At 43.7% G+C, this 15,788-nt stretch overlaps 1 protein-coding gene across 1 annotated transcript in view; it reads right to left on the bottom strand.

The window, feature by feature from the left end:
- The window catches only part of abraxas2 (abraxas 2, BRISC complex subunit), a 50,173-nt gene that overhangs the window by 16,213 nt on the left and 18,172 nt on the right, over positions 1-15,788 (bottom strand). The window contains exons 4-5 of the mRNA XM_070875018.1: positions 1,842-1,908; positions 557-747 (exon numbers count right to left, since the gene is read on the bottom strand). Coding sequence (XP_070731119.1) covers positions 557-747; positions 1,842-1,908 — 258 coding nt within the window. The remainder of the gene's footprint in view (positions 1-556; positions 748-1,841; positions 1,909-15,788) is intronic.

Genomic DNA, 15,788 nt, shown 5'->3' with positions numbered 1-15,788 from the left:
AGTGTCTCACCTCCCGACTCCCCAAAACCTTTCCACCATCTACATGGCACAATTCAGGAGTGTGATGGAATACTCTCCCCTTGCCTGGATGAGTGCAGCTCCAATAACACTCAAGAAGCTCAACACCATCCAGGTCAAAGCAGCCCACTTGATTGGCACCCCATCCACCACCGTAAACATTCACTCCCTCCATCACCGGCGCACCGTGGTTGCAAGTTTGTACCATCTACAAGATGCACTGCAGCACCTCCCAAACCCGCAACCTCTCCCACCTAGAAGGGCAGCATGCACATGGGAACACCATTACCTGCAGTTTCCCCTCCAAGTTATACTTCCAAGTCAGGATGGTCTGGATCGCCATTCTTTCATCGAACTCCCTCCGTAACAGCACTGTGGGAGTACCTTCACCACATGGATTGCAGCGGTTCAAGGCGGCGGCTCACCACCACCTTTTCAAGAGCAATTCGGGATGGGCAAATAAATGCTGGCCTTGCCAGCGACACCCATGTTCCATGAATTAATTTTTAAAAAGACTAAGCAAGCTAGAATGGCTTACCGGCGATTGGGCCTAAAGAGCACATACTCCAATGCATGTGTTGAGTTGTTTGCTGTGGAGATGAAGCTAAATAGAAGGAAGACTAGATCAGGCACTCCAAGGATGTTTGTCAGCTGCTTATGGATAATGTGTTCTCTGTAGGACATCTGCTGCTGTGTATTCCTTCTAAATCTGTACCAGCCAATAACATTCTGCAGAAGAAGGAAGCTATTAGGACTTTCATGCGTAAGAAACCCATTTAACATAATTACAGTGCAACACATGGTTCAAATATTTGAAGGGTGGCTGCTGAAATTTTTCCATGAGAAATTTGATTCTGAACCTGGAGAAGTTAACACTTAAAAAAATTCAGATACTGTTCCTCCCTTATTCAAAATGTATGAAAGAAATTAAGTAAAACTGAATGATAACCACGTAGCAATGTAGCCATCTTCACTCTTTTGTACGTAATTATATTTCTGAACTAAATCAAGGGTCGGTGGGAGCACTACAACTAGCCTCAGAGGAAACATTTCCATCCAAAGACATCATCTGAAAAGTATGCATGTAGACACCAGGTGAAGTTGCATTGCCTTCCAACATAAAATCACAGGTACAAAAAGTACTGAAATCTTGGCCTTTTTCTCAATGGTGCTGGAATACAAAGGGAAGGAAGTTATGTTTCAGTTATACAGAGCCTTGGCCAGACCTCATCTGGAATACAGCATTCAGTTTTAGGCACTGCACATCAGGAAGGATTCATTAGCCTTGAATACTACATCGCAGATTTCCCAACACACCAGGCCTCTGCGCGTTAAATTATGAGAACTGGTTGCATAAACTTGGCTTGTATTCCCTGGAGCTTAGAAGATTGAGGGGTGATCTAATTGAGGTGTTTAAAATGATAAAAGAATCGATATGAGTAGACTCAAAGAAGCTATTTCCTCTGGTTGTGAATTCCAGAACAAGGGAGGGGACAACCTTAAAGTTAGAGCTTGGCCATTTAGGAGTGATATTGGGACACTCTTTTTCCACACAAAGGGTAGAGCGGAAATCTGGTTATCGCCCCAAATGGCTGTGATGCTGGATCAAATTTTTCCAACCAACAGTTTTTTTGTTAGATAAGGTTATTGATGGATCGGGATCAAAGGTGGCTAAATGGAATTGAGGTCCAGAACAACCATGAACTAACTGAATGGTACAACAGGCTCGTAGGGCTGAATGGCCTACCCCTGTTCCTATACTTCAATGTTTACTTAAAAAGGAAGTGCGGGCAAAGTTTACCAAAAAAAAGGTCAACACTTACTTTCCTCCTTCCTTTGAGGATTCTATCCAGACTTTCTTCATCAACTCTTCCTGCATAGTCATAAAAGCTGAAAATGACAAATTTTAGATTAAAAAGGATCTAGTCCTTGCAACACTACAATAATATTTCAACGCAAGCAAAAGTCTGAGGACACCTTAATTTGTTTAAGTAAAATGGGTTTTGGAGGACAGCACCAGAGAGTGTATACATCTACCAGCGGATTGAGAAACTGGACCATCGCGTACACATTCCATGTTAATCACAGGCACCCGTCTATATTGGACAATTAGCACTAACCATTTGCCAGGTCTAAATGAGCCAATTACAAAGGCGCTGCTTAACACAAGTTAAGAGCGCAGATTATTTTGGGCAGTTCAGCAAGTTTTTTTTTGCACATCATTAATCTGCTGTATTTACCGATTTACTCACTGCTTCACAACATCCCTCTACCAGCATGATTTTTTTTTTTTTAAAAAGCACTTGGGATTTCTGTGACAAATTATTCCAAGTTAAACTGGAGTTGTATGAACACAGAAATGAGGATAGTGAGGATTAAAATATCCAAGAATCACAAGAACCGCATACGTTAAAAAAGCTGGCCCATGCTTGCAGATGTGAGTAAATATCTTGAAGTTACTTGATCTGGACATTAAAATGCTTGCAGATGAAAATATAGTTGTGTTTTATGTTTCTTCAATTTAATCTGTACATGTTCTTCTGTTGGTCTCAAACATGAGGCAGTCGTGATAAGTTCATATATAATGAATTGCAGAGTTGACTGTTCTATTGCTTATAGTGGCAGAGCCACCAACGGACCAGTTATGAGTGGTAGGGACCATATTTTCAATTATTGGCATTTAAGAAAGTCAAAATTAAAAACCAATGACAAACAGCAGCCTTATGAATATTGAAATATTACATTTAAACATCAGCATTAAGCCACAGTTTAATGTTGTCGCCATATGACTAATTTATGAGCGACAACACTGATGCTGCACTACAAAAGCTAAACATCGTACAGCATCATCATATGGCTGTGTAGTGTAACTACCTGGAGGTAGTGTCCTCAGTACTGTACATTCGCTGCATTATATCTGCAATCAACAATACTGACCAAATACATATTATGATATTCAGTATTTGACTGACCAGAAAGAATGGCTTCAAAATGCTAAACAAACCTTGTATCTGACATCCAAGTAAAATTATTTCCAAACTGCAAGACTGCACAAGCTTGTGACCCCAGGGTCTATAATTTCAAACCAAGCTGTGAGAGCAAACAATACACTGCCTTGCTGTTCTATATTGCTTCAAAAATAGCAATAGCATAAAAGTGACTGAGGCCGTGGAAAGGAAACTCTGCCAAGCAAGGGGAGACGTGTATTTTTTGATAGGCTACAGAACTTCATTTTTAATTTAGGGTATTTGCTTGACTATTGCCTCATATGGTCAAAGTTCTTCCCCAAATTCTCTGTTTATACACAAATTAACATTAAGTTAGCACTTTTTTCCACAAAAAAAATACCTTGGAGTCTACGAAGGTGCAAATGTCAGAAGTACTGTTAAACAACAGTAATTCAAAACACAAATTCATTTCACCTACCCACATAAGTGTATTCTTGCATCATAATAGAATACGATGAGACCATCCGTGCATCAATTAGTTGTTTATAGGCCCCCAAACAGTAGTGGTAATGTAGAGCACAGTATAAATCAAGAAAGTAGAGCTGCATGTAACAAGGGTAATGTAGTTCTCTATAGTAATCATGGGGGACTTTAATCTACAGAAAGACTGGGCAAACCAAATATGCAGTAATAGTGTAGAGAATGAATTCATGGAATGTATACGAGATGGTTTTCTAGATCAGTATGTTGAGGAACCAACTAGGGAACAAGCTATTTTAGATCTAGTATTTTGTGCAATGAGAAAGGGTTAATTAATAACCTTGCAGTAAATGGGCCTTTAGGGAAGAGTGACCATAATATGATTGAATTTTCTATTGACTTTGAAAGTGATTTTGTTAAATCCGAAACTAGGATCTTAAATCTAAACAAAGGAAACTATGTAGGTATGAGGGACGAGTTGGCTAAGGTAGTTTGGGAAACTACATTAAAAGATATGACGGTAGACAAGCAATGGCTAGCATTTAAAGAATTAATACATAATTTACAACAAACATACATTCCTTTAAGGCAAAAAAAAGTGGTCCAACAGTGGCTAACAAGAGAAGTTGGATAGTATGAGATCAAAGGAACAGGCTTATAATGTTGCCAAAGAGAGCAGTAAGCCTAAGGATTTTAGAATTCAGCAAAGGAAGACCAAGAAATTGATATAAAGGGAAAATAGAACACGAGAGTAAACTAGTGAGAGACACTAGTTAAAGCTTCTATAGGTACATAAAAAGAAAAAGATTAGCGAAAATAAATGTGGCTCCCTTTCAGGCTGAGGCAGGAGACATTATAATGGGGAGTAAGGAAATGGCAGAGAAATTAAAAAACACAAAAAAATCTCAAAAATAATGGAGAACCAAGGGTCTAGCGAGAATAAAACATAGAAATATAGAAAATAGGTGGAGGAGTAGGCCATTCGGCCTTTCGAGCCTGCACCACCATTCAATAAGATCATGGCTGATCATTCACCTCAGTACCCCTTTCCTGCTTTCTCTCCATACTCCTTGATCCCTTTAGCCGTAAGGGCCATATCTAACTCCCTCTTGAATATATCTAACGAACTGGCATCAACAACTCTCTGCGATAGAGAATTCCACAGGTTCACAACTGTCTGAGTGAAGAAATTTCTCCTCATCTCGGTCCTAAATGGCTTACCCCTTTTCCTTAGACTGTGACCCCTGGTTCTGGACTTTCCCAACATCAGGAACATTCCTCCTGCATCTATCCTGTTAAGGGCAGAGAAACCCAAGGCAAAAATCAAAAAGGGCCACATTACAGCAAAATTCTAAAGGGACAAAGTGTGTTCAAAAGACAAGCCTGAAAGCTCTGTGCCTCAATGTGAGGAGTATTCGTAATAAGGTGGACGAATTAACTGTGCAGGCAGCTATTAACGAATACAATATAATTGGGATTACGGAGACATGGTCCAGGGTAACCAAGGCTGGGAACTCAACATCCAGGGGTATTCAACATTCAGGAAGGATAGACAGAAAGGAAAAGGAGGTGGGGTAGCGTTGCTGGTCAAAGAGGAAATTAACGCAATAGTAAGGAAGGACATTAGTTTGGATGATGTAGAATCTGTATGGGTGGAGCTGCGGAATACCAAAGGGCAGAAAACGCGAGTGAGAATTGTGTACAGACCACCAAACCGTAGTCGTGAGGTTGGGGACAGCATCAAACAAGAAATTAGGGATGCGTGCAATCAGCTACAGCCGTTATCGTGGGCGACTTTAATCTACACATAGATTGGGCTAACCAAACTGGTAGCAATACGGTGGAGGAGGATTTCCTGGATTGTATTAGGGATAGTTTTCTAGACCAATATGTCGAGGAACCAACTAGAGGGCTGGCCATCCTAGACTGGGTGATGTGTAATGAGAAAGGACTAATTAGCAACTTGTGCGAGGCCCCTTGGGGAAGAGTGACCATAATATGGTAGAATTCTTTACTAAGATGGAGAGTGACACAGTTAAATCAGAGATTCGGATCCTGAACTTAAGGAAAGGTAACTTCGATGGTATGAGATGTGAATTGGCTAGAATATACTGGCAAATGATACTTAAAGCGTCGACGGTGGATAGGCCGGCAGACATTTAAATATCACATTGATGAACTTCAACAATTGTACATCCCTGTCGAGTGTAAAAATAAAACAGGGAAGGTGGCTCAACCGTGGCTAACAAGGGAAATTAAGGATAGTGTTAAATCCAAGGAAGAGGCACATAAATTGGCCAGAAAAAGCAGCAAACCGGAGGACTGGGAGAAATTTAGAATTCAGCAGAGGAAGACAAAGGGTTTAATTAGGAGGGCGAAAATAGAGTATGAGAGGAAGCTTGCCGGGAACATAAAAACTGACTGTAAAAGCTTCTATCGATATGTGAAGAGAAAAAGATTAGTGAAAACAAACGAAGGTCCCTTGCAGTCAGATTCGGGTGAATTTATAATGGGGAACAAAGAAATGGCAGACCAGTTGAACAAATACTTTGGTTCTGTCTTCACGAAAGACGACACAAATAACCTTCCGGAAATACTAGGGGACCGAGGGTCTACTGAGAAGGAGGAACTGAAGGAAATCCTTATTAGGTGAGAAATTGTGTTAGGGAAATTGTGTTAGGGAAATTGATGGGATTGAAGGCCGATAACTCCCCAGGGCCTAATAGTCTGCATCCCAGAGTACTTGAGGAAGTGGCCATAGAAATAGTGGCTGCATTGGTGATCAATTTCCAACAGTCTATCGACTCTGGATCAGTTCCTATGGACTGGAGGGTAGCTAATGTACCACTTTTTTTTTTAAAAAGGAGGGAGAGAAAACAGGTAATTATAGACCGGTTAGCCTGACATCAGTAGTTGGAATCAATTATTAAAGATGAAATAGCAGCGCATTTGGAAAGCAGTGACAGAATCGGTCCAAGTCAGCATGGATTTATGAAAGGGAAATCATGCTTGACTAATCTTCTGGAATTTTTTGAGGATGTAACTAGTAAAGTGGACAAGGGAGAACCAGTGAATGTGGTGTATTTGGACTTAAAAAAGGCTTTTGAAATGGTCCCACACAAGATATTGGTGTGTAGTGGGGTGCCGCAGGGCTCAGTGTTGGGACCCCAGCTATTTACAATATACATTAATGATTTAGATGAAGGAATTGAGTATAATATCTCCAAGTTTGCAGATGACACTAAGCTGGGTGGTGGTGTGAGCTGTGAAGAGGACGCTAACAGGCTGCAGGGTGACTTGGACAGGTTAGGAGAGTGAGCAAATGCATGGCAGATGCAGTATAGTGTGGATAAATGTGAGGTTATCCACTTGAGGCAAAAACACGAAGGCAGATTAGGAAAAGGGGAGGTGCAACGAGACCTGGGTGTCACGGCACATCAGTCATTGAAAGTTGGCATGCAGGTACAGCAGGCGGTGAAGGAGGCAAATGGTATGTTGGCCTTCATAGCTAGGGGATTTGAGTATAGGAGCAGGGAGGTCTTACTGCAGTTGTACAGGGCCTTGGTGAGGCCTCACCTGGAATATTGTGTTAAGTTTTGGTCTCTTAATCTGAGGAAGGACATTCTTGCTATTGAGAGAGTGCAGCAAAGGTTCACCAAACTGATTCCCAGGATGGCAGGACTGACATATGAGAGACTGGATCAACTGGGCCTGTGTTCACTGGAGTTTAGAAGGATGAGAAGGGATCTCATAGCAACATATAAAATTCTGATGGGACTGAACAGGTTAGATGCAGGAAGAATGTTCCTGATGTTGAAGTCCAGAATCAGAGGGGACACAGTCTGAGGATAAGGGGTAAGCCATTTAGGACCGAGATGAGGAGAAACTTCTTCACTCAGAGTTGTTAACCTGTGGAATTCCCTGCCACAGAGAGTCGTTGATGCCAGTTCATTGGATATATTCAAGAGGCAGTTAGATATGGCCCTGATGGCTAAAAGGATCAAGGAGTATGGAGAGAAAGCAGGAAAGGAGTACTGAGGTGAATGATCAGCCATGATCTTATTGAATGGTGGTGCTGGCTCGAAGGGCCGAATGGCCTATTCCTGCACCTAATTTCTATGTTTCTATGTTTAACATGCAGGTACAGCAAGCAATTAAGAAAGCAAAGGGCATGTTGCCCTTTATTACGAGGATTTGAATGTAAGAGTAAAGACATCTTGTTGCAATTATATAGGATCCTGATGGCACCTGGAGTATTGTGCACAGTTTTGGTCTCCTTAACTAAGGAAAGACATACTTGCCATAGAGGGAGTGCAACAAAGGTTCACCAGACTGATCCCTGGGATGGTGGGGGGATTATCCTATGAGGAGAGATTGAGCAGTCTAGGCCTGTATTCCCTAGAGTTTAGAAGAATGAGAGATGATCTCATTGAAAAATACAAAATTCTTACAGGGCTCGATGCAGAGAGGATGTTTCCTCTGGTTGGTGAGTCTAGAACCTGGGGTCACAGTCTCAGAATAAGGGGTCGGCCATTTAGGACTGAGATGAGGAGAAACTTCTTCACTCAGAGGGTGATGAATCTTTGGAATTCTCTACCCCAGAAGGCCGTGGAGGATCAGTCTTTGAATATCGCCAAGACTGAGATCGATAGATTTTTGAATATTAAGGGAATTAAGGAATATAGGGATAGTGCAGGAAAGTAAAGTTGAGGTAGAAGATCAGCCCTGATCTTATTGAACGGCGGAGCAGGCTCGAGGGGCCGAATGGCGTACTCCTGCTCCTAATTCTTATGTTCTTGTGTACTTAATTAGGAGAGCTGTCCCACAGACTAGTCAAACAACATCCTGACAGTCATACTCTCAATCATACCTTTCAGCCAATGTCCCAGACTCTTCCATCATCATCCCTGATTTTGTCCTGCCACACCAACAGGACAGACTCCATCATGGTATACAGTTGGGTAGAAGTGGCCCCAGGAGTCCTCAACATTGCCTCCTGACCCCATGAAGTCTCAAAGCATCAGGTCAAACATAGGCAAGGAAACCTCCTGCTGATTACCACCTACTGTTCTCCCTCAACTGATGAATGAGTACTCCTCCACGTGAACACCACTTGGAAGAAGCACTGAGGGTAGCAAGAGCAGAGAATATACTCTGGATGGAGGATTTCAATATCCATCACCAAGAGTGGCTTGGTAGCATCACTACTGACCAAGCCCTGAAGGACATAACTGCCAGAGAGGGCCTGTGGCAGGTGGTTAAAGAACCAACACGAGGGAGAAGCCTACATGACCTCGTCCTCGCCAATCTACCCATCATAGAGAGATCTGGTCATGACAGTATTGGTAAGAGTGACCACCACTCAGTCTTTGTGGAGATCAAGTCCCGTCTTCACATGGAGGACACCCTTCATCGTAATGTGTGGCACTACCGCTGTGCTAAATGGGATAGGTTCAGAACAGATCTAGCAGCTCAAAACTGGGCATCCATGAGGCACTGTGGGCCATCAACAGCAGCAGCAGAATTGTATATCACCACAATCTGTTACCTCCTGACCCGGCATATCCCTCAGTCTACCATTACTATCAAGCCAGGGGACCAACCCTGGTTCAATGAGGAGTGTAGTAGAAAATGCCAGGAGCAGCATCAGGCATACCTAAAAATGAGGTTCCAACCTGGTGAAGCTCGAGCACAGTTTTCTGTTTTGTAGCCAGCTTGCTATCTATTCTGCTACTTGTTCCCTGACTCCACATGCCTTGACCGTAGTCATGAGTCTACTATGTTATCAGGGCGGAGGAGCGGTGAGAGATCGTGGCCGAGATTCGGCACGTGATCATGGCGGAGGTGCAGCGAATGTTTTGCAGCGGAGGAGTGGCGTGAGATTGTGGCGGAGGAGCAGTGAGAGATCGTGACGGAGATGCGGCAAAGCCGAGAGCCCAGGGGCAGTACGGGCCAGCCCACACTGCGATGTGTGCGCACACTAGGTCCGTGCAACAGAGCAGGTCTCCAGTCATCCTGGTTAACCCTTGCCACTGGATAAAGGCCTAGCTTGGTCAAGCCCGTGTGGTGGCTGACGTGCAACAGACAACACACGTTAAAAAAATCCACACACAGACATCTTCACCCCTGGAGTTCAGGATTGGAATATCGGGTCCTTCATTGAAACATCTGTGAACTCATCCCTTTTGGTGTGGAAGCAAGTCATCCTCGTTCGAGGGACCACCTATGATGATGATATGCATGCTAAACAGAGGAACCATCTCCGCCTCCTCCTGGGACAATACATGTGATATCAAGAAACAGCTAAGCACACTGGATACAGCAAAGACTATGGGCCCCAACAACATCCCAGCTGTAGTGAAGATTTGTGATCCCAGAACAGCAGCGCCTCCAGCCAATCTGTTCCATTACAGCTGCAACACTGGCATCGACTCGACAAAGTGGAAAACTGCCCAGGTATGTCCTGTTCGAAAAAGCAGGACCAATCCAATCCACCCAATTACTACCCCAACAGCCTACTCTCCATCATCAGCAAAGTGATGGAAGGTTTTGTCAACAGTGCTATTAAGCGGCAGTAAATCTCAAATAACTTGCTGACCAATGAGCAGTTTGGGTTCTGCCAGGATCACTCCCTCCCAGACCTCATTACAACCTTGGTCCAAACATGAACAAGAGAGTTGAATTCCAGGGGTGAGGCAAGAGCAACTGCCCTTGACATCAAGGCAGCACTTGACCAAGTGTGGCATTAAGGAGCCTTAGTAAAATGGAAATCAATGGGAACTAGGGGAAAAAAACTCCACTGGCTGGATTCATACCTACCACAAAGATGGTTGTGGTTGTAGGCCAATCATCTCAGCCCCAGGACATCACTGCAGGAGTTCCTCAGGGCAGTGTCTTAGGCTCAATGAACTTCAGCTGCTTCATCAATAACCTTCCCTCCACCATAAGGTCAGAAATGGGGAAGTCCGTTGATGATTGCACAGTGTTCAACTCCATTCACAACTCCTCAGATAATGGAGCACTCCGTGCCCGCATGCATCAAGATTTGGACAACATTCAGGCTTTGGCTGATTAAGGGGCAAGTAACATTCCTGCCACACAAGTGCTGGGCAATAACCATCTCCAACAAGAGAGAGTCTAGCCACCCCACCTTGACATTCAAGAGGATTACCATCACCAAATCCCCATCATCAACATACTGGGGTCACAGTTGACCAGAAATTAAACTGGACCAGCCACATAAATACTGTGCATACAGTAACAGGTCAGAGGCTGGGTATTCTGCAGCAAGTGACTCCCCTCCTGACTCCCGAAAGCCTTTACACCATCTACAAAGCACAAGTTAGGAATGTGATGGCATACTCTCCACTTGCCTGGATGAGAGCAGTTCCAACACTCAAGAAGCTCGATACCATCCAGGACAATGCAGCCCGCTTAAAAAGGCACCCCCATCCACCACCTTAAACATTCACTCCCTCCACTACCGTGCACAGTATCTGCAGTGTGTACCATCTACAAGATGTACTGCAGCAACTCGCCAAGGCTTCTTCGACAGCAGCTCTCAAACCCACGATCTCCAACTCCTAGAACGATAAGGGCAGCAGTCACATGAGAATACCACCACCTGCAAGTTCCCCTCCAAAAAAAAAAGCTAGTATCAGTAATGGTGACCAGCAAACTACCGGATGGTCGTAAAAACCCATCTGGTTCACTAATGTCCTTTATGGAAGGAAACCATGATCCCTTGCCCTATGTGGCTGACTCTTAACTGCCTTCCGAAATGGCCTAGCAAGCCACTTAGTTGTTCCAAATTGCTACGACAAAGTTACTGTGGGAGTACCTTCACCATAAGGACTGCGGCTCACCACCACCTTCTCAAGAGCAATTAGGGATGGGCAATAAATGTTAGCCTTGCCAGCGGCATCCACATCCCATGAACGAATAAATAAGAGTCACACACTATCATGACTTGGAAATATATAGCCGTTCCTTCATCGTAGCTGGGTCAAAATCCTGGAACTCCAGGAGTACCTTCACCTCACAGACTGCAACAGTTCAAGGTGGTGGTCATCACCACCTTATCAAGTGCAATTCGGGATGGGCAATAAATGCTGGCCTTACCAGCGACACCCACATCCCATGAATTAATTTTTTTTTAAAATTGCGATTTTACAACAATTTGGCAGCAAATCAAGGCCCGCAGCATTTTATGAGCTATTGCGGCTTTGTTTGTTTATTACATCTTAACTTCTTCATTGATACACTGCCTTTTAAACTGAAGACATTTCCTTTCATGTACACTGTACTGAACATTTCAAAGTTTGTTTGTAAATGTCAAGACATCTGGGAGGTTAGCAAATTTCAGGTTCCAGGATAAAATGGCTGCAAAAAAAAATTACAGGACCTTGCCAAATGCCTAATCAAGAGACAAATTGTTGTAAAATCGCAATTTAAAAAAAAAAATTAATTCATGGGATGTGGGTGTCGCTGGTAAGGCCAGCATTTATTGCCCATCCCGAATTGCACTTGATAAGGTGGTGAAGGTATAACAGGGTAAGGTGTTGAGAGAGAACATCCCAGAATATGGGGCAAGATGGTTGAAACCTCTGCCACCGACTGTAGAGCAGAGAAGGAGAAGTGGAGACCAGAATTGGAAGCAGAGGATTCAAGCGGGGAAATAGGACTGAAGTGGTTGCAGTGGTAATGAGGACAGAGGTATTCATAAATTATTTCTATCCCACCGGTCTCAAAAAAGCCAGCACATCACCCACAATAGTTTCTCTTCCTGTGCCCACATGGATAGCTCTAGAGTGCCACAGGATTTAATTCTCGGCCTCCCCAATTCCTCATTGATCAGCTGCCCCTCATATATTGATGATAGCCATCTTTACCACTCCGCTACTGCCCTTGATTCCATGACTGCCAGTACCTGTCCAACATCAAGTTATGCATGAGCCATGACTTCTTGCAGCTTAACAAAACCAAACCCATTCTCTGCAGCCTCTACCAGAAACTCAGTGCACGAGGCCAATCCAACCCCACATCCTGGATTCCGGCTCTAGCTCAACCCATTGATATGCAATTGCTGTCATGCTCGGTCATAAGCTGAGATTTACACCCCATATCCAATATTCCCCATTTCTACATTAATATAACCCAACTCCATCCCCATCTCATCGCCACTGCAACCCTTAACTCATGCCTTTGTCACCACCGGATGCTATTTTTCCAGTGCCCTCCTCATTGGCTTCATGAGGTTCACCCTATATAAACTTCAACTTATCCAGAATTCTTCTGCCCACATTCCACCCTGCACAAAGTCCCACTCATCTAATCACCTTGTCCTTGTTATTCTCAAAATCTCAACAATGTGCATTCATATAGCACCTCTAACATAGCAAAATGTCCCAAAGCATTCCAGAGGTTGGACCCAAGCAAGGGGACGATTAGGGGAGGAGGCCAAAGACGTAGGTTTTGCATGAGGAGAAAACAAGAAGTAAGACAAGGGACTGGATTTTCAGCAGGGTTTTCGCTGCGATTTGACCCTCCGCGGCAAAAAACCCAGTCGCAAAGCCCGGGCTGGATCCTCGGGTACCTGTTTGCGGTGGCGCTTCCAAGTACTGCCGGGGAGAAGTGCAACAACTCGGATTGCGTTTGCATCCGAGTTTCGGCACCCTCCCGACCCGTACGGCGTGCCCAGAATAGCGACAGGTCAAACCTGTTGGTGCAGCACTGCCAGCAGCAGTAAGTATGAAAACCTGCAAAAATAGCAAGTTAGTTTTTTTTTGCTGCGATTAGATAGTTAAAGATCTTGTAAATGTATTTGGAATGTTTTTTGGAATTTTTTGCCCCCCCCTCCCAAGGCCTCTCTCGCAGCGCTCCCGGACTGAAGTTGCCGAAACTCGTGGTTTGCGCCGCAAATGCGTGTGCAATGCCTCCCTGCAACAGATGTAAAGGTCAAAAGTTCAGGCTAAAAATGGTAGTGCACTGAAAACGGTAAGTTTCACGTATCGCAACCGTTAAAAGCCCCGAAAGCTGAAAATCCGGCCCACTGAGAGTGGGGTTCAAATGTGAGGCTAATATAGTTGAAAGTTCTACCACCTATGGTAGAACAAAGGGAGGAGAACATGCATTAGATCAAACATGACAGAACAGAAGATACCAGTAGGTGCGTAGGGTTGGAGGATGTTCAAACAGTAGGAAGGAGCTGACAGTGGAGGGATTGGAGGATAACAATTTTGAAATTTGTGTTGTGAGAGATGGGAGCCAATTGATGTTGGCATAGGTAGAGCTAGGAGGTGAATGGAATTTTATGTTGGATAAGATGCAGGTGGCAGAGATCGAGATGGATTGAACAGTGAGGTTATGCACCATAAGATTGAGTTTTAGTAGGCATTCAAGGTTGATGTAATCAGTGGCTAATGTCGAGTTCCTAATGGTTTTAGTCTAGCCTTTGTTGAGATACAGAACATTCCAGTTCACCTATGACTATGTTGGACAGGCAGTTGGACAGCAGTGACAGTCGTGGAATGAAGAGCTGTGGTGAAAGTGAGGTTAAACAGAGTATCTGGATATGTATATGAAAGCTGGCTCCATGCTTACAGAACAAAAATCTAGACGAGATATTATGGCACTTAACAAGCAGGAAAATCCAATCTCATCATTCAATGAAAGCAAGCTCAGCATTTTGCCCAATATTACAGCTTATTATGAAGAGCACCTCAAAGGAGAAAAGCTTTGCCAGTGACATCAACAGTTTATCAGTAAAAACAAAATGAAAGAAACCCTGAAATCATAAAATATACAAGTAGTTCATGACTGCAGGACATTCCAAAGTACCTCATAGGCAATGAAGCACTTTTGAAGTGCAGTCACTGTTATAGGAAAATGCACCAGTCAATTTGCGCACAGCCAGGTCCCACAAACATAAATAACTAGATGATCTGTTTTTCTTTATAAAAATGATTTTGGTTGAGGAATAAATGTTGCCCAGCTCACTGGGACAACTCTCCTGCTCTTCTTTGAATAGCCCCATGGGATCTTTTACAACAAGCCAAGACGGCAGGTGGAGCCTCATTTTAACATCTCATCCAAAAGATGGCAACTCTGACAGTGCAGCAGTTCCTCAGTACTGACTGAAGTGTCAGCCTAGATTATGTCCTTCATTCTCTGGAGTGGGGCTTGAACCCACAACCTGACTAATCGGTGAGAGTTAACAACCAAGCCAATGCAGACAGTCAAAATCAGCTGAACTTCTAATTCGGATTGCTGTCCGGCAATCTCTGCTGGTGTGCACGTACAGAGAGTGTCGCTGGCAAAGCTTTTCTCCTTTGAGGTGCACTTCATAATAAGCTGTAATATTGGGCAAAATGCTGAGCTTGCTTTCATTGAATGATGAGATTGGATTTTCCTGCTTGTTAAGTGCCATAATATCTCGTCTAGATTTTTGTTCTGTAAGCATGGAGCCAGCTTTCATATACATATCCAGATACTCTGTTTAACCTCACTTTCACCACAGCTCTTCATTCCACGACTATCACTGCTGTCCAACTGCCTGTCCAATTTAGTCATAGGTGAACTGGAATGTTCTGTATCTCAACAAAGGCTAGACTAAAACCATTAGGAACTCAACATTAGCCACTGATTACATCAACCTTGAATGTCTACTAAAACTCAATCTTATGGTGCATAACCTCGCTGTTCAATCCATCCCGATCTCTGCCACCTGCATCTCATCCAACATAAAATTCCATTCACCTCCTAGCTCTACCTATGCCAACATCAATTGGCTCCCATCTCTCACAACACAGATTTAAGAAGGATAGACAGAAAGGAAAAGGAGGCGGGGTGGCGATACTGATTAAAGAGGAAATTAATGCAATTGTAAGGAAAGACATTAGCTTGGATGATGTGGAATCGGTATGGGTGGAGCTACGGAATACCAAAGGGCAGAAAACACTAGTGGGAGTTGTGTACAGACCTCCAAACAGTAGTAGTGATGTTGGGGAGGGCATCAAACAGGAAATTAGGGGTGCATGCAATAAAGGTGCAGCAGGTATCATGGGTGACTTTAATATGCATATGGATTGGGCTAACTAAACTGGAAACAATACGGTGGAGGAGGATTTCCTGGAGTGCATAAGGGATGGTTTTCTAGACCAATATGTCGAGAAACCAACTAGGGGGGAGGCCATCTTAGACTGGGTGTTGTGTAATGAGAGAGGATTAATTAGCAATCTCGTTGTGCGAGGCCCCTTGGGGAAGAGTGACCATAATATGGTGGAATTCTACATTGGGATGGAGAATGAAACAGTTAATTCAGAGACCATGGTCCAGAACTTA

The sequence above is a fragment of the Pristiophorus japonicus genome, chromosome 3 (genome assembly GCF_044704955.1).
Source record: "Pristiophorus japonicus isolate sPriJap1 chromosome 3, sPriJap1.hap1, whole genome shotgun sequence".
Lineage (NCBI taxonomy): Eukaryota > Metazoa > Chordata > Chondrichthyes > Pristiophoridae > Pristiophorus > Pristiophorus japonicus.
The sequence above is the reverse complement of the archived record's forward strand: the minus strand, read 5'-3'. Positions and strand labels throughout refer to the sequence as shown.